General features: G+C 45.3%; 2 protein-coding genes across 2 annotated transcripts in view; one reads left to right on the plus strand and one right to left on the minus strand.

Annotated features, from left to right (window-relative positions):
* The first annotated feature begins 480 nt into the window (after positions 1 to 480).
* marchf11 (membrane-associated ring finger (C3HC4) 11) lies at positions 481 to 14,266 on the plus strand. The gene is made up of 4 exons (XM_030401803.1): positions 481 to 1,852; positions 6,956 to 7,111; positions 10,884 to 11,076; positions 12,301 to 14,266. Exons 1-4 carry the CDS (start codon positions 1,448 to 1,450, stop codon positions 12,621 to 12,623), a joined length of 1,077 nt encoding a protein of 358 aa, XP_030257663.1. The 5' UTR covers positions 481 to 1,447; the 3' UTR covers positions 12,624 to 14,266.
* A 1,023-nt stretch (positions 14,267 to 15,289) lies between these two features.
* myo10 (myosin X) overlaps positions 15,290 to 23,291 on the minus strand; it is an 88,465-nt gene continuing 80,463 nt past the window's right edge. The window contains exons 18-28 of the mRNA XM_030403298.1: positions 22,988 to 23,130; positions 22,488 to 22,679; positions 22,225 to 22,382; positions 21,878 to 22,001; positions 20,554 to 20,851; positions 20,216 to 20,423; positions 19,964 to 20,100; positions 19,423 to 19,543; positions 18,679 to 19,155; positions 18,390 to 18,581; positions 15,290 to 18,078 (exon numbers count right to left, since the gene is read on the minus strand). Of these exons, the coding sequence (XP_030259158.1) occupies positions 17,968 to 18,078; positions 18,390 to 18,581; positions 18,679 to 19,155; positions 19,423 to 19,543; positions 19,964 to 20,100; positions 20,216 to 20,423; positions 20,554 to 20,851; positions 21,878 to 22,001; positions 22,225 to 22,382; positions 22,488 to 22,679; positions 22,988 to 23,130 (2,161 nt within the window). The 3' untranslated portion in view covers positions 15,290 to 17,967. The remainder of the gene's footprint in view (positions 18,079 to 18,389; positions 18,582 to 18,678; positions 19,156 to 19,422; positions 19,544 to 19,963; positions 20,101 to 20,215; positions 20,424 to 20,553; positions 20,852 to 21,877; positions 22,002 to 22,224; positions 22,383 to 22,487; positions 22,680 to 22,987; positions 23,131 to 23,291) is intronic.

The following is a 23,291-nucleotide window of genomic DNA, read 5'->3' on the forward strand; positions in this document are numbered from 1 at the left end:
GACTTTATATCATCAGGAGGAGAGGAGGACTTTATATCATCAGGAGGAGGAGAGGAGGACTTTATATCATCAGGAGGAGAGGAGGACTTTATATCATCAGGAGGAGGAGAGGAGGACTTTATATCATCAGGAGGAGGAGAGGAGGACTTTATATCATCAGGAGGAGAAGAGGAGGACTTTATATCATCAGGAGGAGGAGAGGAGGACTTTATATCATCAGGAGGAGGAGAGGAGGACTTTATATCCTCAGGAGGAGGAGAGGAGGACTTTATATCATCAGGAGGAGAGGAGGACTTTATATCCTCAGGAGGAGGAGAGGAGGACTTTATATCATCAGGAGGAGGAGAGGACTTTATATCATCAGGAGGAGAGGAGGACTTTATATCATCAGGAGGAGGAGAGGAGGACTTTATATCATCAGGAGGAGAGGAGGACTGTTTTTACTTTTCAGGGTTGAGCTTTACCTTTAAAACCCGTCAGAACATCAGGGACCCTGGAGAACCCCTCAGTCCCCCACATGTCCTGTAGAGAACTCTCCTACCCTGCAGACACCTGGACCACCACCAGGAGTCTGGACCTCCTCCAGGACCTCTGTGATCACCTCAACTAGACCTCCCTAAATAAAACCCTTTATATTCTCCACCATCTTCCTTCACATGTCCTCTGGCTTCACCTGCTCAGCTCCATCACTCACAGGTGCCTGTTTAAAGTCGCCCTGTGTGACTGAATGCCTCTATATCCCGGCAGGTGAGCCCTTTAACACGGGGAGGTGCTGCGGGTCGCCACATCTATTATTGTCTGCGGCAGCCGGACGCACTGGCGGTGCGGGAGGAGTGGTGCGTGCACAGGTCTGGAGAGTCATCTCCTCCATCATATTAATGGGAGAATAATGTGATTGATTGGTCATCTCCCGGGGAAATGGTCCTCTCTGCTTCCTGACACTGTCAGACTCATCAGGCTACTTGCAGCTGACTGGGGAGGATTCCTGCTCAAGAGCCCGTCAGCAGGGTGAGTGCTGGTCCACCTCAGGGGGGTTCAACCCGGGTTTTCTTTACCCCACCGCTGCTGTGTTGCTCTCAGCTTCCTCGGTGGGGACTGAAGAGGCGGAGGAGGACGAGGAGGAGGAGGAGGAGGAAGGGAAGAGGAAGAGGGGGATCCGGCGCTTCAGGACGGCTGAGTCCCGGTGCGATGCATGGAGGCTGCTTGGAAATGCTCCCCGGGTCTCCGGAGCGCATGAGGCGGTTCCAGCCGACCGACGGGCCGCAGCACCGGGGGGATCCGGCCGCTGATCCGCAGCTCCACGGAGCCGCCACACCATAGGTTCGAGGCACATCCTCCCCACAGCACCGTGATCCGGGAGCCTAAAGGCTGCATCACTTCTGCGTCGCAGCGGTGGAGGATTTGTGTGGCTGTCATCTATGCAATTTTTGTCTCGACTTTTCATTCTATGATGAGCACAGAGGAGGGAGAGGCAGGTTCAGCCTGCGAGGAGGCGAGGGGAGGCACTGCCGTCACCCACCGCCACACCTGGGATGAAGGCGAACCGCACGGCTGCCAAGGACGTCCGCGCCCCGCCGAGGAGGACGAGGCGGCGCAGGGCGAGGAGGCAGCGGAGCCGGAGGAGACAGAGGAGGGAGAGGAGGGAGAGGAGGGAGAGGGCTGCCGGGAGGGCTGCCGGGAGGGCCGGAGCTGCGGGGATGCATGCGGGGGGGACACCGCGGGGAATATTTCCAGTGAGGACGGGGCTGTCGGGGGCACATCGAGCAAGGCACAGACGATGCATTCAAACTGCAGCAGCGAAACCTGCATCCCCACTCCCAGCTGCCGGATCTGCTTCCAGGGCGCAGAGCAGGTAACTGCACCGCCGACACACTCAGCTCACATCACCGCACAGTGTCGGAACCGGCTGCCTCTGTAACGTTATCGGGTTTAAAGTCCTGGTTCCGAGACTGATGAAAGTTAAAGTTAATGAAGGTGAGGGCACGGACCTCACAGCTCGACCCTGATTGGCTGACAGCAGCAACTCATCTAATTAAAAACGAGGTGAACCTGCTGAGTGAAGCAGCTCTCATGCTGGAACCCGGGCCTGATTGGACGGGTTCCAGCATAAGAGCATATCAGAACCAGAACCGAAATACATGGAAGACTTAATGTGTCACACCTTCAACAGCATCTCAGAAACATCTGTGATGGTGAGCAGGTTCCCTTTAAAGAGAACATGACCCGGACCTGCTGCAGAGACTCCAGCACCACGGACAGCTCACCTGAACACCTGAACACCTGAACAGCTGCGTTACCAGGGGTGACAAGTAACTAAATACATGTACATGTACATGTTACATTCTCCTGTTACAGATTTTACAAACAAAACACACAAACATCTACTAAAATATGATTCATCATCGGTTCACATGCCGCAATGTTAAAATCCAGCCTGCACAGAAATGCATTAGTAACGAGAATGGTACTGAGTAGAGCGCATACCTCCGCTCCCCTTTTGAGTCACCTGAACACATCTCCAGATCCATGCATGATTCCCTGAGAAATTAACAAAAGTGTGGAAATTTGACTCATCTCTCAACATTCAAGAAAGCAGCAAAACAGAAAAAAATTCTGGATTCATCAGTTTAAAAGTCAGCAGGGTCTAATCTGGCCTGAGACCCGTCCTCCAGCCAAGTTTGGTGGAAATCTGTTTGGTAGTTTTTGTTTAATCCTGATCACAAACCAACAGACAGACAGACAGACGGACACAGGTGAAAACAAAACCTCACCAACGGCGGTGATCATGATAATCCAACAGGATAACATGATGTAACACTCTGACTGGGGAAGTTTCACAAGTTATATTTTACTAATTTGACGTTGTTTTTGTCACTGAAAGCTTCAACAAGGAACTTTTTTTTCTGTCGTCGACTTCAGACGGACGATGACGATCTCTGTTTTAGCTCTGTAGCACCGAACTGTCTGTGCGACTCCTCGATTCATCCTCAGCTCTCTGATTTCCTCCTCTCACACAATGACCCGCCCACAACATTATCTGATTGGTTATACATCACAATCAATATGAATTAAAGCCAATAAACACTAAATAATCTAATTCTGCAGTATAACTAGTAATTAAAGTTATCAATACATGTACTGAGGAAGGAAAAAGGAGTAAAGTGCCTCAAAATAGTACTTATGTAGAGTACCAGAGTAAACTACTTAGTTATTTACATCACTGGTCATTTTGAACTCTAACACAAAGATTTTCATCTTTACTGTGAATGAATATCAGTGTTTATTATACATTAAGGGTCGTGTTTGTAAGAAAAGTAGATTTTTGAGTGTCATTCCAACCTGACGTCAAATTCAGACACTTTGAGGTCGCGACCGCCTCGTCCTTTAATCCTGAAGCATCAGTGTATGACGAGCTGGGAACGAGACTCAAAAATCTACTTTCCTCTTATAAGGGACCTGTAAAAATTTGTATTCCTAAAAAAACAAGAAAAAAAAGCCTCATCAGTCGCCCCCTGATCTAAATCCTCCTCAGTGACGTGACAGAAGACGACTTGCAAACCACATCAGCGTCTCACATAATGACCAGTCCCACTAATGGTGTCATTTAGATTTAAAAGGAGCACTGATTTTAATATTTATAATATTAATGAGGTAATAAATCAAACTTTTCTCCATCAGTGAATAAACGAGCTGTTCTCAGAAAATAAGTTCCCAGAACACGGTCTGAAGCTGGAGAGGTGGCAGGGTCCGCCATATAAACACAGTAAGACAGTATAAACTGTGTTGTTCTTGTTTATTCAGTCATGACGACAAAGAGAGTTTGTTTATTTAGTTTGTTTAGGCAGAAAAAAACATCGGCCAATGAGGATCCTTCTCTTCTATTCTTAGTAACATTTTCTTCACTGAAACCACAGACTGCTCCTTTAAACTAAGATTAAGGTTAAGATAAAGATATTTATCCCACAACAGGGAGATGCAACAAGTACAGGAACAAAGAGTCAGAAAAATATACATAAAAAACTAAAAACAAAGTGATTGATTGATCAGAGTTTTCAGTCTGATGTCTGTGAGGATGAATGATCTGTTCAGTGATCAGTCTGCTGATCAAGGCTTCCACAGTCTGGTGCAGGTGAGAGATGCTACAGACTGCTCCTTTAAACACCTCCGTTATTCATCATCGAACTCATGAACAACCTGTCGAGACACCTGGAGGTCCCCACACAAAACTGAAGGTTAAAACAACTTGTTCTGCAGCAAAAAACAAAAAACAAAGCTGTTCATAAAAGACAAAGAAAAGAGTAAAATCCAGTTATAGTCACATAACTGCCAGCAGCTGAAGTCCACTTCAGCACCGAGCCAGAACTCCAAACATGTAATAAAGCTCACAAAGACAATTCAAGGTGTTAAATATTAGAAAACACAATAAAGTGGAACGTCTCAGTCAGAGCTGATAGAACACGTTGGTGTTTTTATTCCTGAGGGTTTGAGCTCCACATCAGGACGACTGAATCATAATAATCCATCTATAATCAATATGATCAGGCAGAGACGCCTCAGTCCGACTGTCTGCACGTGTTCCTGGCAGTGGACGGACAGATGTGGACCTGCAGGGACCGGCGGACGCTCTGTCTCTGAAACCTGACGCTCTGCAGGCCCGGTGGTATCGTGACAGTGAGCCCTCGGTGAGGGAAGCATCCATCCTCGCCGGAGCTCAAAGGAAAGAGAGGAGTCAGAGCAGTAAATGCCTAAGTGAATATCCTGTCTTCTGAACGTGGGCTATAGCCTATTAGCAGAGCTAATCTAATAGCTCTGCCTCCGGGTCCAGACTGATATTTGATTTTGATACAAGGCCGCAGGCTGGCAGAGCTCACCAGTTATCAGGAAGATTGCAAAACAGAAATCTGACACTTTTAAATATTCATGTGTGAGCAGATGGAGTGAGAATGAGATCCGACACCAGAGGAGCCGCTTCCTTTAAGAAAACCGCTGCTTGATTCACAAAATACCTGATGGGAAAATATTAAAGTTGAACTCGACGCGTTCTGAACTCTGAGGTTCTGTCGTCTGTAACTGGGTCAGATTTATTCTCAGCAGCTCGTTCAGCTGCTGCCGACATGAACCAAAGGTTCACTTATTCCACTTTTCTGGAGCTTTCAGCTGCGGCTCACGGTCTTCAGCAGTGGATTGAGTTTCTGAGCTCCTGAAAAATCTACTCAGTTTTTGTTTATTCGACGAAACGATCCCAACTCAAGGTCCAATAACGAGCTTGTTGGGGAGTTGTTGACTGCGTTACAAACTCTATATGCTGATGAAGACCATGAGATGTGGTTGAAAGTTCTAATTCTGCAGTTCTTTGGCAAAACAATCTTAACTTGAGATCCACCTGCTGTTTCGTGAGTGTTAAACGGCAAACCAGACTGATGAAGACCATGAGATGCTGTTGTTGAAGGTGCTGTTAAAAGTCAGTAAGTGGATCTTGAGTTTAGACGGGTTCAAAGACTGCAGTTCTTTGACAAAATAATCTAAACTCAAGATCAACCAGCTGTTGTTTCATGAGTATCCAACTGTGAATGAACTTCATTAGCTGATGAAGAACATGAGATGGGTAGAAAGTTTGAAGAAGCATGTAAGGGCCCCTTGAGTAGAGATTGTTTCCTGTAAATGATCAGAGTTGTTGGACCGACAGCATGTTAACAGTTCTGGTTCCAGTCCAGTTCTGAACCCTCTGTGGATGTTATCGTCTCTCTTCCTGTTTCCTGTTTCTCTCTCCATCCCGTCATAAAGAAATCCAAAGAGTTGTTCTGTTAACGTCCTTCAGTTGGAGCCGGGTCGACCTTCTTGTTGTCTCCAGAACCTGCCGGTCTTAATCTCAGAAGTAGAACTGGTCTCCTAACAGATTCAGAAACGTGTCCACGATGTTGGTTTTGTCAGTCACAGCCGACCCGCGTTGGTTCAGTCCAGTGGAAACCTCCGAGGTCCTCTTAAACCCACAAGGTTAATATGACACGATGAAGAACGAGCTCTCTGACCACTGACCTTAATATACTATTAATATGCCTCTCACAGCCGGGCCTGCGGGTCAAAGCTACAGTAATGGCTGCTCGAGGAAAGCCCGGAGGAAGAAAGAATGCACCAGAACAAATAGATCCGGCTGTGATGATTAATGTCACGCTGCATCCTGCCGTTACTATCCGAGGGTGTTGTGTCTTTGAGGAATGATCATTGATCCGAGCGGTTCTGGTAAAGCCTCCGGTGAGCCGGTCGTGTGTTCTGTCTGATGTACGAGCTGCTGGGAGGAAAGTCCAAAAGACGGGGATTTCTACATGATGGGAAACGTCGACACGTAGACTTTGAGAACCGATGTTGGATTAATATCTGGCAGGCGGCTCCAACATCAATAGTTTGAGAGGTTTAATCTGTCAGAATCATAGAAACACCAGGCGTGATGTGAATATTAAGTGAGGAGAGGAGAGCGGTTCTCTGGCTCTGCTGCTTCTGTTATATTGTTAAATGTGTGAAATACGATAGCGGAGGGAAATCTTGAGCCGTTCCGGTGATGAATCAGGCAGAAATGTGCTTCCTCCCTGCTGATTGTTGAAGCCAGGACAGCTTGAGTTCATCCACGTCAGTTCAGCCTGAAGTCTGCAGCAGAGATGTGGAGTTATTCTGACTCCAGACGCTGTTTTGACTTCTTGCAACTGGATTTAACAAAAAATATGTCTTTTTAATTGACCTTAAACTCAAAGCTATCACAGTAAAATAGATCTACAGTGATATAAGGCAGCTAGCCACAGAATCAGAGATTATCACGAGGTTTGTATGTGCTCACCTGACACCAGGAGAATAAATCCCTCTGCACCATCTGACTGCAGTGTTTCTGTTGTAGCCGTTGTTTTGTCTCCTCCCGTGTATTCTGACTCTCACCCCTGACCTTCGCCCTCTCTCCGGTCCGCAGGGCGACCTGTTGAACCCGTGTCGGTGTGACGGCTCGGTGCGTTACACCCACCAGCACTGCCTGCTGAAGTGGATCAGCGAGCGAGGCTGCTGGACCTGCGAGCTCTGCTGCTACCGCTTCCACGTCATCGCCATCAACATGAAGAGACCGTGGCAGGTACGGCTGAAGAATTCGATTTTAAACGTTCACGAAATATAATATAATATGAGGATAATGAGAACAACAGTAACATGTAAAGACGCTCCATAAAATCCAGACTGAAAAGATGTTTTTAAGTTCAGGTAAGATGGCAACAGGTCTTTCAAAGTTAATGATAAAGGATGTCATCGTCAGTCTTGGATGGTTGTGTGAACTTCCGCCTCTGTGATTCAGGTTCAGCTTTGTTCAGTCAGACTTCTAAAGATGGTGACGACGTCTGAAGATGAATCAGTGTCGACTTCTCACAGGAAGGAGCTTCTCTGGTAACAGACGTCTGGATTAAAAGCCAGCCACTTCCTTTCTTATCACATCACTTCGTCCGGATGATTTTGATGATTTTCAGTCGGGTTTCTTGCACAGAGAAGAGAGCTGGGGAGTTAGAAAGAGTTTCTCACACAGAGTCTGACTGATGATCTGGAGCTCCATCATCCCTGCAGGTCTCTGACTCTCTGACTCATTTAGGAGGTTTCAGGTGTTCTGCGTCGATGGAGCGACTCATCAACACTTGAGGTCGTGTTGTGAGAACCAACATGAAGATGGAGGTTTTAGAATATTAACTGAGAGCTGGTGGACATCATCCGAACAGCTGCTCTCTTCTTTCTGAAAAGCACTTTAAATGCCTGACGAGCGTTGTGGCACCAAACTGCAGCCGTTTCATCCTTTATGGCTCTTTTTACGGCTTTTCACGGCCATAAACCTGCGAGGTTACAGATTTCTCCCACCGAGCGTGCTGTCTAAATTATTATGGAGGCATTAACAAGAGATTGTTTTTACACTCTCTGATGCATCGATCGCTCAGAGACATTCACAGCTTCTCTGTTGGAGGAAAACAGCCACACAGCAGCTTCACTGGCAGACTGACGACACATGAACCCACCTGCAGCTGCCACATCCTGTCCTGACACATGACTCACCTGCACTGGATTTTAACATCCAGAACTCTTTAATTATGTATGTTTCTCTTCCTGATGACCCTCTGGATAGGCACACCTTAATAGCAGCTCATTATCATTTCTCATGAATGACTCATTGCTGATAAACTGTAGAAATAAGTGGACAAGAGGACATGACTTCAACCACAGTGATGAAGCAGAACTGCAGCTAAAATTGAGCTGCAGTAATAACACTGTGCATTATTGATGAAATCCCTGATTGGATCCATCGTGAACAAACATAACAGAAGCAGCTTTAGTCATCCCGTAATAATCTATGATCACAAACACACTCTGAAGAACACAATATGTCTGAAGTTCCTCCTGATTTGTTGAATTAAAGCGCAGCAGGCCGAGAGAACAAACAGCATTTAGAGTTTGGGTTCAATTTAAAGTGACGGACTCGTTCAGTATTAATACATTCTGATACAACAGGGAGCACAGCTCTGCAGGAGGAGCACGCAGTCAGCGCTCTGCAGACTGAAGCTGGGAGAACATGTAATGTCACGGGGAAGCAGACGTAAACAGAATGGAGATCGGTGTGATGAGGCTTGTTGCAGTAAGAAACAAACAGAAGCACGACGTTAAAACCGGTCTGGATGAGACGCGGTCAACGCAGGTTTACATTTCTTCATCGAGAACTTGAGCGTGGTTCTAAGTTTCTGTATGCTAGCTAACGTTAGCCTCAATGGAGAGAATGTCTAGCGTAGCTTGGCAGCACCATCAGCTGCTCCTGGATCCGTCTGTCACTAGCCGTTTTTAGACAGAGCACCAAGCCACTAATCTGCCCGTCCTTTTGGCAGCTTGGTCCGCGGTTTTAGACAGAGGGCGGCAAATTGGGGGTCTGTTGTGGTCCGCCGATTTTCCACCTCGGAGGGTACACTTATTTCCACCTCGCCTGCTATCTAAAAACGAGGCGGCAATGTGCCGGCCTCTGCGTGAGGTGGGCGGAGGTGTCGATGACCTGCACTGTTGTGCGACCCACAGCTGGGGAGTTTTAAAACCAGGAAACAGCTGATCACAGCAGTCAGTCCATCACTTCATCCGCAGGACATTAAGATGAACAACTGGACAGCTGCTGAGATCCAGGAGATGCTAGTGTCTCCTCGCTCTCTGTAGCTGTTGGGTTGTGTTAGCTTGTTGTTGTGTCGGAAAGCTAAGAACGGTCGCTACTTTCAAATTAAAAGCCCCCCGCTAAGAACCCAGTTCTAAACTCCAATGGGGTGCAATGTAAAGCTCTTATTTTGAAGACAAATTTGTTGTCACTGTTCACAGCCCAACTCGAGCTTCACGTCGCGTCACATGTTTACGCCTACCTCAGAGGCGGCTTTGGAAAAGGAGGAATATTACGCCTCCGTTTTAGAAAGACAGGCCGGCACATTGTCGCCCTTACCTTGGAGCAAATGTGCCACCTTTTCTATCTTAAAAGGGCTACTGATAGTTGTGGTTGGACGGTACGACCTGCAAATAATATCACCATGTTTTTAGGCTTTATCACGATACACTATGTTCGTCCCTCTATTCTGAAATCTTCTCAAAAGCGTTTCCTAAATGTTCGGACTGACGACAAAATCAAGTATCACAGTATTTTTGACGGAACAGACATCGATGTGAGCAGTTTCTACCTCATATCTGTTTCTTGTTCGTCCCTCATTGTGGGAATGCAACTCAAAACCCTGACAGAACTTCCTCCTGAGTTTCTGCCCAGCTACAATGATAAAACACTACGGTGCATTTGAAATAGAAAGTTAATAACGACGGCAGTTTTCGGTGGCTTGAGGCGAACGAAGCGTCGACTGTGGACGCTGTGACGAGCGTTTTTGCGTTTCCCCTCCAGGTCTCGGCTGTCAGCTAAGATTCCTTCAGTCCTCATTTCCTCTGCAGCTGAACAGACAAGAGACTCCCGAGGCTGAAAATATCTGCATTCTGGATCGTTTCTTCAACTGAAGAACATTCGGGTCTTTGCAGATCTGTTTGCTCCAGATGGGACTTGAGTCAGCGGCAGACTGAACAAACACACAGCTGAGGCTCGGCTGTCGGCCCGCTCCGGCTGCCTCCAGTCTTTTCCTCTCAGAACAGCACCATGCAGCTTCACAATCACCCGCTCAGCATCCACAGCTTTCTGTCCCCGAGTGGTTTCCATCGAGTCTTTTCTGTGCTTTTTGTTTTCTCCTCCTCCTCTTCCCCATTTCCTCCTGGCATTGATCTCTTACACAGCTTCATTCACATTCTTCATGGACTCGTTCTGCGTCTTCTCAGCATCCCTCATCTCCTTTTAAGAGATTTTGTTTGTTTGTAGCAGCTTTTCAGAACCGTGTGAAACCTTCTGGACCTGATGTTGTCAACATGAACTCGTCCTGTTCTGGTTGAGGCTGTTTTCCAGGCAGGTGTGGGTCCTGCCTGTCAGGCTGGCAGCTGTCTGCAGCACAGGAGAGAGGACAGATGGATGTTCAGTAGTAGTTTCTGTCTCTTTAAGGCGAGTGGATTGGTAGATGATTCTAGAAGCAATATTTGTTATATTTGTTGTAAATTTCAACCAGTGATCCAAATGTTCTGACAGATGTTCAGATCAGAAGCTGATCTGTGGCTGTCGGTTACTGATGCAGGACTAAATAGCTGCTTGATGTGACAGACCTGCAGTAAAACTACACACAAGCAAAGTTTGGTTGCAAGAAAATGAAAACTAGTGGAGATGTGAATTTAAAAAATGACAGATTCAGGACAAATCAGAGGGTCAAACTGAGACAGATGTGTTTTGTCCTCAGTCCATGTCAGTGTGGTGTCTCTCGTCTGTGCAGTGGCAGTCCATCACCATCACGCTGGTGGAGAAGGTGCAGATCATCGCTGTGTTCCTGGGCTCTCTCTTCCTGGTGGCCAGCATCTCCTGGCTGCTGTGGTCAGCGCTCAGCCCGCAGGCCGTCTGGCAGCGTCGAGACATCCTCTTCCAGATCTGTTACGGCATGTACGGCTTCATGGACCTGGTCTGCGTAGGTGAGACTGCACACATCACACCAGAGATCCTCTGGGGTCAGTTACACTCGACACACTCTGTATCTTCATGTTTGTGTCGAGACTGAGACTCTGCACAACATCACCAGACTCCATTAACAAATGTGGTGATTTCAAGAGTTGTTGAGTTAAAACAAACTTTATAACATTATGAAACTCTATCTCTAACAGATTCTAACTCATTGTGTCCTTGTTGTAAATTCAGCATTAAATGTAATACATGAAGCCAACTATTAACCACAACATCACCAGACTCCCTTCACAAATCAGCTATTTTAAGGAGTTCTTGAGTAGCGTAAACCATTATAAACATTATGAAACTCTATCTATGACAAATTCTAAATCATTGGTGCCTTCTTGTAAATTCAGCATTACATCAAAACATGGAGTGAACCAGTGAACCACAACATCACCAGACTCCATTAACAAATGTAGTGATTTTCAGAGTTGTTGGGTTAAAACAAACTTTCTAACGTAGTGAAACTGTGTCTGTGACAGATTGTAAGTCATTGTGTCCTTGTTGTAAATTCAGCATTAAATCTTTCAGCTGAAGTTGTTTGTCTCCTTGTAAAAAGTGTCAGTTTGTGGCAGCATGTCTGTACCAGCCTGTCTGCTTCTGTGTCTAAAGTGCTAAAGTCTTACCTGCCAACATTGATCAGCTGTTTGAACACACTGTTTACACTGATTTCACCATTTACACTCCATTTATGAAAGAAGAAACATGTTATTGATCTAAACATGTCACATGTTACAAAGACACTAAACAGTAACAATATAGGCTACTTCTTTGTCCCCGTGGAGAAAGTCCCCAGACTCCCTTAACAAATGTGTCAGTTTAGTGAGTTGTTGAGTTGGAGACACTTTATAAACTCTGTGAAACTCTGTCTCTGACTCATTCTGCATTATTTGGACCTTCTTGTTAATTCGGCAAAAGTTCTACACATTGAGTCCTGTCTTAATGTGTGTAAAAGACAAATATGCACATTTTTTTTTGCATATAGGGCGAAGAAGTGAGAGTCAATTACAGTCTGTGCCGAGGTTTCTCTGTTTACAGTCACTAATAAATCCAGTTTTACATGAGAATTGTTGTAGAAACTATAATCTGAGTTAGAGGAAGACGTTACAACACCTGATTCAGAATGTTTCCTGGTTTAAAGATAAATAAAACATTACCTTTAATCTGCCATGTTTCTGTCCCTGTAACAGGCCTCATCGTCCACGAGGGGGCGGCAGTGTACAACGTCTTCATGCGCTGGCGGGCCGTCAACCTCCACTGGGACGTTCAGAGCTACGACAAGGCGAAGGACATGGAGGAGTCCAGCACTGGCCATTCCTCACTGGGCCCCAGGACGCTCTGGTTGCCTCTGGTCACCTTTGGGCCCAACGGCCCGTTACACCCGACCCAGCTGGGCCCACAGCCATGGACCTGCCTCTGTTTGGCCCCCTTCTGCCCCGGCCTGTTTCCCCAGAACAACCTCAGCCAGGACAGTGACTCAGGAGAGGTGGTCATTCGTGTAACATCGGTGTAACACCAGGCCGTATTTATGCAGGAACAAAACATCTGAAGGTTCAGGCTGGGCGGTATCAGTCCGGTCTCCTCTGGACCGGTTACACTCACACACATGATTGTTTTTGAGTTTCCTGGTTACTGAATATTTCCTCTTGAGTTAGAATAGTTGTCTCTTCTGGGGCCGGTCCTCACATCACCCTCAGCAATGACCCTGACCTACTGGTGGTGTTGTTGCCTTTGTGTTTGACGGACCTGAGACCCACACTCACCTCTCGAGCATTTATTAAAGGTGTCATGGCGGTTCAGGACTGCAGACGGTCACTAAAACTCTTTAACTGATCTGAGACGTCCATGATGGTTTCAGGAGCGTCTGCATCATTCAGTATCACATGTCTGAGTTTGTTCACTTGAACAGGAAAGAACTTTAAGATTGGATTATTTATTAGATCTACAGGTTGATCAATACAAAGAAATAAACAGCATGGACTGAATCTGTTCAAATGAATATCTTGAGGTATTCTGAGAAGGATGGAGGCACAGATGAAAACTAACCTTGATTTATATATATTCCATCATAACTCATAATGATGAGGAGAGAGATTGAAAATTATGAAATTAGAAACATTTTAATTATGGTTTAAAAGTCATATGAGAGAAAATGTCAAATATCTGAGATTAGAAAAAAGACAAAATTATGATTTAGAAATCAAAACTAATAGTTTATATTTATATAAAGTTTCATTTATTAGATAAATGTTACAAGATTAAATATGATATAAAATGTCAGATTTGTGTGATTAAAAAATTCAAAATTCTTATTTAAAATTCATAGATATGAGATAAAAATCTAAACGATACATTTTAAAATGTTTATGTTCTCATGTTTATAAGATTAAAAGTTCTGAGATTAAAAATGTTAAATTATGTTTGAAAAGTTTAAACTACAAGATGAAGAAATGTAAATAATTATGAGGCAAAAAATCAACATTTATCTCATTTAGATTGTTTGAATCCGTATTGGTAACTGTGTCTGTGAGTTGCACCTTGAACCTGCTGCACATGATCACATGTGATAATCAGAGTAAAATGATGGTTTGGCGTCGCTGGTTGTTGAATGTTGAGATCTGAGCTGATGAGTTTTCAGAGCTTTGACTCTCGGACCTGCTGCAGAAGGTTTTCTGTCGTTCTCACCGTGTTTCTGTGAGATAAACCTTCTTCAGTTTTTGTACTTCTTCCCTCGTCGTGGACCTGAACCTTCAGAACGCCTCTGTCGGGTCGGGACGAAGGTTTAAACAGAATGTAAATGAGCACAAACACCCGACGTCAGAACGACTGCAGACTCAAACATGGTTCTGACCCGATCCTCAGATGGTTTGTGCCGGTATAAATACAGCTGTTGATACTTGTGGTTTTGATCCGTCTGTATGCTGTTCTGTTGAGCTTCCAGGGGCCCTGTGGTGGTCGGGTTGTGTGGGGTTCTGTGGTGGTGGATCTCGACCTCACTTCTTTGGGTTGTGTGATTTTTTTGGTGCCTTAGGAGGCCGGGGGACGACGTCCCGACGCAGCACAGACATGACATGAATGTGACTTTTGCTGTTGGCTGTATTTCTATTTCTTTTTGAATGTAACATGGATGTAATGTATAAAGAATATTTATATAAACGGAGAGCAGTGTGGGTCATTTACATGGTGTCAGATTGAGTCCAGCTGCCTCAGGGTGTCAGCGGGTCACCTCACATCCAGAACCCAGAATGAGAAAGACAGAAGATCCATCTGAAGTCATCAGTGTGTAACGAATGTGAAGCTGCAGGCCGGAGACACTCTGGAGGTGAGCAGCTGTTGTTGGACTGAACAGGCTCCGTCTTTGTGTTCACTCTCTAGTTCTGTCATCAATCAACTTGTTCTTTGTTCTGTAGTGATTTGTGATGTCATCAGTCTGCGACGACGAGGAAGGCGCCAAAAACTGTTGGTTGGACGGAGCAACGAAGAGGTGAAATGATCAGGTCATTTATTCTCACTTTTATCTTCACACTCAAACGGCAAGAACATTTATTTTCTTTTGTGAATTATTCATTTCTTTAAATGTTTTTTTTTTTTTCAGGTGAGTTTTAATTTCTCCTTTGAACACGAGCTCCATCTTTGTTCTCGTGTTTCGCGGCACAGAGAAATTAAAAATCACCTGGAAGAATGTGGATGGATTCTTGTGGTCAAAATGAGTTTTACAAAAACAAAACGAATGAAATAAAAAACTTTTTTTTTTTTTTTACATGTATATGAAAATAATTCTTCTTCTCCCCAAAAAAAGACTAAAAACTAAACTTTTGTCACTCTGTCATATGGACAAAAAAAATTCTCCTGGGGAAAAAAATAATGTTTTTACAGATGGAACTAAACGTTGGAGCTAATAAAGTTTATACTAAAATTAATCTCAGACTCAAAAAACAAATCACCAGAGAAACAGATTCTCACTTGTCCCTCAGGGCTTCCGTAGCTGTAATCATCTGTCAGAAGTGGAACTGTATTGACTGAGATCACTTCCCTACTCAACAGTCTGCAGTAAATTATGATTTTAAGAGTTCATTGATTTGAGATAAATTATGTTTAACTGAAGTGCTGAAAAAAGCCTCCAGCCGTAGATTCAGTTTATTAAACTGGTGTAAAATAAAGAGGAACAGTTCAGCGATGCACCTTCAGACCAAATATGTATCCATTTATTGTTAGAATCATCCGTTCAATACATAACACACTAATACAGATAAAAAAACAAGATAACAGTTTCGTGTCAGCTCGAGAAAAATACAGCAAGAAAATCGCCATGTGAGAAAAACATGAAGGCAAAGACTTACAGTATAAAATGTACAGCCACATGATTATAGAATATATATATTTATATATATATAACATTGCACATTATACCAAAAAATAAAAAGGAACCACACGTGGAAAATCAGTGTACACAATATACAACAAGGCACTGTGGGGGGAAACCTGCACACGCGTCTTTGGATGGATCTGCCGCCCGCGGAGCTCCACTGAAATGTTGTAGGAATGTTACCCAGCAAACGGTCCAACAGAACCGGTCATTCAAGCTGACACCAGATCAGAATCAGCTGCTAACGTCTCGTGTTTCAATCAGGCGCGTCCAAGTTATCTAAAATAACACGTGGAGGGCTCGATGAAAGTGAAATGTGCAGACGTTTGGTGATCGAAGGAAGAATTAAAACAGGAGAATCATATTTCTCTGTTTGTATGAAGATTTTTAAAATTTGATCTTTCAGTTTTACAAGGTGGAGGATGGTCGTCGTGTTGCATTTCTTAAATAACAGCCAACATTTATAGTTTGAAGTGTTTTTGATTAAAAAGCAACATTTCCTGTTTTTATTCTGGATCTTCTCACGAGTGATTTGGATTCTAGGATAAAACCAAATCTACATTTTGTAGAGAATCAATTTAGAAACAGTGAATTAATATTAGTTATATTATCCACTGATCAGCCAGTAACTGACAGATCAATGCACTTCATCAATTTACAATCTATATTGCCTTAAAGCGGTCCGGCACAATTATTTCCTGCATGATTTATCACTTCGGTATAGAAGTGAGCTGAAATCTGTCGACACATTAATATAATCTTACAGTAGATACAGATTAACAGAAAGGTCCGACCTCAGTCGTCTGGACTCTGGAGCCGGTGTAGAAGATGTTCTTAAACCCAGCTGTGTTTAAAACTTGAGATCATGTGACACAACGCGACCGTGGTCACAGTTTGCTCAGGTTACGTCACGTACGTTCTCCTCCCTGTACAGACTGCTGCTGAACTTTAAACCACGTCATCCGACTTCCATCTTTGCTGCTGTAATAACGACTTCAGCCACTAGAGGTCTCCTAACAGGAAACATAAGTATGTGTCATAATGAGCTGCTTGAACAGTCGACCTATAGGGTTGCTGTTGTGATGCAGATGGGCGGGACCAGGCTGAACAGAGCTAATGTGATAAATCTGTTTCATCAGGATGCTGCAGATGTGAGGATGTCCGTTTTAAGACACATGTGTTGCTAGAAAAATCGATTTCTAATACTGGAGATCAGCTTGAATGACTGGAGTAACAGCTGGACAGATGTTGCGGTGTAAGTTCATCGGTAGTTAAAGGGAACAACGGGAGCGTCTCGTTGGATTCTGGCTGAACAGAAACAAGAGTGGCATCGAGCGAGACGAAGGCCGACGTGAGTTCGTCCTGCTGTAGTCTGAACAGGCACTTGTGTGACCTTTGAATCATCAGCACGTCAATCAAAACACTTACAGTCACGAAGTTGAAATGCTGGAGGCGAGTACAGTTGCATATTATTTACAGGTCAACCTGGAGAAGGTCAAGTCCCAGAGTTTTTCAAAGCAGAGGAAAAAAAAGGAGGCTCGCAGGCTCCGACTAGTTTCTCTGTCCACTGCTTTTCTTTTTTTTTAACATTCAAACACGAGGACACACACACACACACACACACACACACACACACACACACACACACACACACACACACACACACACACACACACACACCATCCTGCAACAACCTTGTAGTCCTCGTGGTCCCACAGCATCAGGAAGAAACGAGCGGTTTTACTCCAAAACGAGACACATCCACACCTGTACCTGTTGTGTTTGACTGTCAGCTGGTTGTCTTTGGTCTGAGAAACAGTGGAGAGGTTGAAATCTTTAAAGTTTTGTATTTGGCTTTTCTTAGGAGCCCGGCTGGTGTCGGGAGGAGAAGCTGCTGTTGAATCATTTGAGACTTTTGTTCTGATATTGGACAAAGATACGTGGACACTCTTCTGCCGTACAGACTAACTCTGTACACGCCGTCGCTGTCATTAAACCTTACAGTCAAGGTTCTTGAGGTAAATCAGTAAATTGCAACAATGCACATGAGAATATCAGAGATAGTTTATCAGATTATCCCTCTGATAACCTCTGGGTTTGTTTGAGAGTTTTGAAAAGCTGGCAGCTGAAGACGTGATTCAGACGTCAGCTCGGTGATTTCTGTCTGAAATTCTCCTCTCAGGGTGAGAGGAGTTAGTCGTGGGTCCTTGATGAGCCGGCCCCTGCAGCCTGAACCAGCAGCTGACTCTCAGGTGTGGATGTTTCATGTTTTGGAATGAAACCAGCCAAAAAAACAACAAGAATTTGAGCTAGTTAACATTAAGAGCATCGTGGTTTTGTCTCCAGCATTCAGAGTCAGTCTGACATGTTTAAATGTTCGAGCTGCTCCCTCCAGAGCGGCGAGGACGGGTGTCCACGCACGGCGGGCAGCGTCCACGCTCGACCCTCTGCGGCGCTCCGGCAAGTGGCCATGAGTTCAAAGGTTAAATGTTCACCAGGCGCTGCACTGGCTGCCGTGGCTGCTGACGGACTGACAGTTGCTGTAGCGCTTCTTGACGATCATGCTGATGTAGGCCTTCATGAGCTTGGCGATGTCCATGACCTGCAGAGAGGAGAGAGTTCATACAGGTCAGCTGTTTGATTTGATTGTCTGCGTGCTTTTCTACATGTGTGATCTATAATTTAAGGTTTGGTCCCACCAGGATGTTTCATCCTTAAAGCAGCAGTTCACCCAATAATATAAATTCAATCAGAATTTCCTCCTCCCTGTGTCGATTGAAATCGAGTGAGGATTTGTGCTCATTTTTGGGTGAACTGTTCCTTTAATTCCAATAGAATCGCTGCTTTGAATCAGTTTTATTGCTGCGGCAGATTTTCTCTTCAGCAGTTTTGAAGCAGTTGTGTCGTACGAACCATTTGCGTCTCAAACACCAGCTCTCGGCCCTCCACGGCGATCTTGTAGGAGTTGGCCAGCGGCGCTCCGAACGACAGAATCTGTTCGTAGGGGAAAACCTCCAGCGGCCACGGCTCCCCGCGTTTGTACACCGATATGGCCTCTCTGCTGACGCCCAGCCACAGATCAGCAGGGAACGCTCCGTCCCGACTCTACATGACAAGCAGAGACGAGAAGCATGAGAGCTCTGACCTTCACAAACATTTTCTTTACCGATCTGATGTATGACATCAGGCACACGGTGCTCACCTCCACGTTGAACAGCGTGGATCCGTATCCCTGCCACTCCTTCACCAGGGCCATGTACTTGACCATGGCCTGCTCCTGGTTCATCCCCTGCAGTTTCTTCCACTTGTCCATCACGCTGATTCTCACCGCCGCCGCCTCCTCCCTCATCCACGCCTCCAGGCTGTTCTCCTCCTCCAGCTTCTGCCGACTCAGCGAGCCGCTCCTGAAGCTCCGCCTCAGCGTTCCCTCCAGGAAGCTCGAGCGTTTCCTCTCCGCCGTCCCCGAGCGTTCTGCGACGGAGCCGGTGCCCGGAGCAAACGTCTTGGCCGAGTTCTGCACCCGGGCCCGCAGTCGCGTCATGGGGAACACCTGGGACATTTCAGGTAAGCTGGCCTGAGAGCTGTGATCGCCCAGGAGGTACTGAAGCCTGAGGGCAGCCAGGAACTGAAGCGTCTCCTCAGGGGCCGGATACTGACCCCGGATGACGGCTTCATGGGCCTGCAGACGGCACACAGAGAGAAAATGTTACAGAGACTTCAAGGACAGCTGATCCGTCAGAACACGAGGCAAACAACACTGAGACGCCTAGTTTTAAAAGAGGTCGATTCAAAGACTTCAGAAGCTTTAAGACATTGTTAGAGGTAATATCAGTAATGAAAACAAACTCTATCTGAACCTTATTGTCTGATTTTCTCAGCTTAAATTAGGTTATTTCAAAAACATATTTATCTTCCCACAAAATGATGATTAGCAGGTGTAACTCACCTGTTCAAACATGAAGGCGAACTCCACGCTGTCTCTGGGAACATTCTCTGTGTCCAGGAAGCAGTAGAGCTTGAAGTAAAACTTCCAGCCGGTGTTGTGTTCGTCTGCGCTGGCTGAAAGTCTGAAGACCAGAGACAAAACATGAGTCCGGTAAACACTAGGGGTGTGCCAAAATATCGATACTACGATATATCGTGATATTTCGTCTTGAGGTACGTTATCGATACACTGGTGCCAAATATCGATATTTAAAAACGTAAATGTTTTTTTTTTTGGATGGATGGATTCAGTGCAGTCAATAAATTCTGAATTTCTTCAGTGACACAGATATCGTATTGTGATGTATCATGGATGAAATTTCTTGCAATATGCCGATTATCGCAGAATCGCTGTATCGTGATATTATCGTTATCGTGGACAAAATATCGTGATAGTATCGTATCGCGAGGTACCTGGTGATACCCAGCACTAGTACACACACACTCTCTGTCTGTGTGTGTGTGTGTGTGTGTGTGTGTGTGTGTGTGTGCGCGACACTCACTTTTCAAACTTGGCGAGCACGTCGGCCACCACCATGCGGCTCTCGATGGCTTTCTCTGTGGTGTCGTTGTGTTCGAACAGAGCGAACATGTTCCTGCTGTCCTCCATGGCCAGACCACGGATCAGCTTCTCCACCACCTGACACACAAACAAACACACCAACACTGAATGTTGAACAAGGTACCCAAAGGTGCATTCAGTTACATTAGCAGGAGCAGCACGCCGTGTCCCAGCAGCCCTTGCTGTCACCCACCTCTCCGGCTGTTGTGTGTGAGTTGATGGTGATCTTGCAGGATCCTCCTCCGTGACAGTGGACGGTGGTGCTCATGTCCTGCCGGGCCACGATGGAGCGGATCTCCTCCTGTGACGGGACGTTCTCTCTGGCTCGAGTCTTCCTCAGGGAGTCGAGGGCGAAGGCGGCGTAACGGTCCATCTCTGAACCGGGGACGAGCTCCCGAGTCCTGCGGAGGAAGTGATTTGGATCGGTCGATGGTGAGGGATTACATCAACATTCACAGAAATAAAGTAGTTTCATCACCAAGACCATGTTGTTCTGAATCTGTGTTTCATCCCTCTGTAAACATGCCGTACCTCTTCAGGTGGAACTTGAGGTATCGGAGGATGCTCCTGGTGGGGATGAAGGTGCAGGACATGCAGGCCAGGATCTTCCAGCTGCAGAGGTTCCCCGGGCTGCCAGGCTGCGGCGGCCGCATCGTCTGCTTGATCAGCTGACAGAAGAGCTCGTCCCGCAGAGGTTTGAGCTCCTGGCCGGTCTGCAGGATGCCCTGGATGATGGGGACCGGGTCAGCCACGCCCTCCAGGTGCTGCAGAGAGCTGAACACTTTGAGGGCTTCTTCCTGCAGCGTCGTGTAGCTTCTGTTTCTCTGAACTGAACAGGACAGAGGGGCGGGGTTAGTGATGGGATGGACCTCTGATTGGTCCAACACATCGTTTGAGGCCAGCCTCGAGGAGCAAGTCATCAGAGTCCCTTTAAATATCAGCCAATTTAACTTTGCCTTGTAGAAGCAAACATCTCAGCAGTTTGTTGTGAAAAACTTAAAAAAGGCTAATGTTTGTGTCTTCTCATGAATTCTGCATCAAAACAGAGATCAAAAGAATCCATCGTTTTCATCTTTAAAATTCAAGGAGCGACTCACCAAACTCCCTTTGAAAACCTGTTAATTTAATTTCTCTGTGCTATTGTCAACCAATACAGCATGTATATTGTGAAATGCTTATAAATACTCAATTGTTTATATATCCAAGTGAATTCTGCATTAAATTTAACAGTTTGAAAAATATGTTTTTCATCTTTCAAATCCAAGGAGCATGTCACCAAACTCCCTTTAAAAATCATTCAATTAAATTTTTCCGTGCTAGTGCCAAATAATACAACATGGATGTTCTAAAAAATACTTCAAAGAGTATTATATATATCTTCTAATGAAATCTGCATTAAAATTAAAATAAAAATCCACCTTTTTTAATCAAATCCTGCAGTTTAATAATGTTGTAATTATTATGGATCCAGCATGTTTTCTCCTATTATGGTCGCTTATTATTCATTTTTTTTTAACTATAATAACAGGAGATAAAACAGATGATGACAATTTCTCAAATGAAACACAAATGTTGGAGAAAAGATGCATTTAGCTTCTATATTCAGACATTTTGGTCATTTTGTAAATGATCAATTAGCCTCTTGATAATATTTAGATTGGAAAACTTAAAGGAGAAAAATAGATTAAGGCTTAAAAAAAGATGTTTTTAAATGGTGACTAAATCTATAATGAAAAATGTGAACACTAATTGAGCCTCATAACATCCTGAGTTAGCTGCTGCTCGTATTTCACCCTGACGTTGATGACTCGCCTCCTCCTGACTGTCTCTGATGTCTCTGATCGGTGTGACTCACCTGTGAGGTGGATGTCTCCGTAGGGCAGCGGCAGCAGCGGTGAGTGCAGCGGGTGGTGGCTGTAGCGGAGGATGGGGTTCCTCTTGTAGATCTGCTCCACCACCTCCGAGTTCAGACAGTTCTCCTGCAGAGAGCGGAGGAGCCGGACGTCAGTACGATGGTGATGATTTACACAATAAATATTTTGTTAACGTTTTATCTGAGGGGACGGTGGTTTAAAGATCTCTGCATCTCTGATAACTGGTAGTAGAGTAAAATAAACTGACTCCAGCTGCCTTTAAAGATCTTTCTCTGCATTTAGGATCATCCAACACTCTTACAGCTTCTGGTGCGTCTCTTCTTTTTACCTTGATGTCCTGGATGAGCTGCTGGGTCGGCGTGTCGATGGGAGCTTTGGTGTCGATGACGTTCTGGATGGCGTTGGCCCAACGCGTGGCCTCGTTCAGCAGCTTACAGTAGAGACGGTACGAGTGTTTACGGCCGTACACGATCACGCTCCAGTAGCCTGTCGGGAACAGAAAGATGTTAAACCACACGGAAAAGGAAAAGGAACAGACCTGAGGGCAGAGCAGCAGGATTATATGCAGTCGGTGCTGTTTGTTTTTCTCACCGGTCTCTTTGAAGACCTTCTCGTCCGGCTGGACCACTGAGCACAGGCTGTTCAGAACCAGCGTTCCCAGCTTCAGGGCGTTACGCTCTGAGCTCTTGTAGTAGTCCAGAGAATTGTGGGTGAGCAGGAACCAGCGTTTCTTCAGCTTCAGCGAGGCTCTGGTGCTGTTCTTCATCTCTTTCTGTAACCAGCCTGGAGGAAATAAAGGATTCAATGTTTTAAAAACCTTCTCGGTGTCATTACAAATCATGAACAGTCAGACGAGAGACGGCAGCAGCAATCAAAACTCCCAGTGTGAAGCACTTAATTACAGTTTAAACACTCTAATTTGCACAAAACATTAAATATCAAAATTAATTTTGACATTTCCTGTCACTTTTTCAGGTTTTTGATGCCTTTTGAAATTCAGAAAAATGCTTAAAATGTCAATGGAGTTTGGTGTAAGCCCTCAAAATGAGGACTATGAAGGGTAAAGGGACGTCAGGTGATGGCGTCGTCACCTCGGATGATGAACTCCTGTCCGTCGACGCGGGTGTCGCCCTTGGAGCGCTGCAGCAGGGTGATCCAGTGGTGCATCTCCTCGGGCGTGTCGGCGTTGCAGTGCAGCACGCGGTTCGCCGTGATCATGACGAAGGAGTTCGGCCTGTGACGGACCACAAACAGTTAATGATGACGAATCAAATGCTTGATATTAGAAGGATAAAACTATGAACATATTTTAAGCAGATTTAAGCTACAACATGAGACATTAAAACAGGATTTAATCTTTGTGTGCAGAGTCACTGCTTGATTCATAAATGTGTA

This window comes from Sparus aurata, chromosome 21 (genome assembly GCF_900880675.1).
Source record: "Sparus aurata chromosome 21, fSpaAur1.1, whole genome shotgun sequence".
Lineage (NCBI taxonomy): Eukaryota > Metazoa > Chordata > Actinopteri > Spariformes > Sparidae > Sparus > Sparus aurata.

Coding starts and splice junctions, on each gene's coding strand:
- marchf11 (XM_030401803.1), top strand. CDS start 1,448: ATGATGAGCACAGAGGAGGGAGAGGCAGGTTCAGCCTGCGAGGAGGCG. Junction 7,112..10,883: donor ACATGAAGAGACCGTGGCAG/GTACGGCTGAAG, acceptor TCGTCTGTGCAG/TGGCAGTCCATCACCATCAC. Junction 11,077..12,300: donor CATGGACCTGGTCTGCGTAG/GTGAGACTGCAC, acceptor TCCCTGTAACAG/GCCTCATCGTCCACGAGGGG.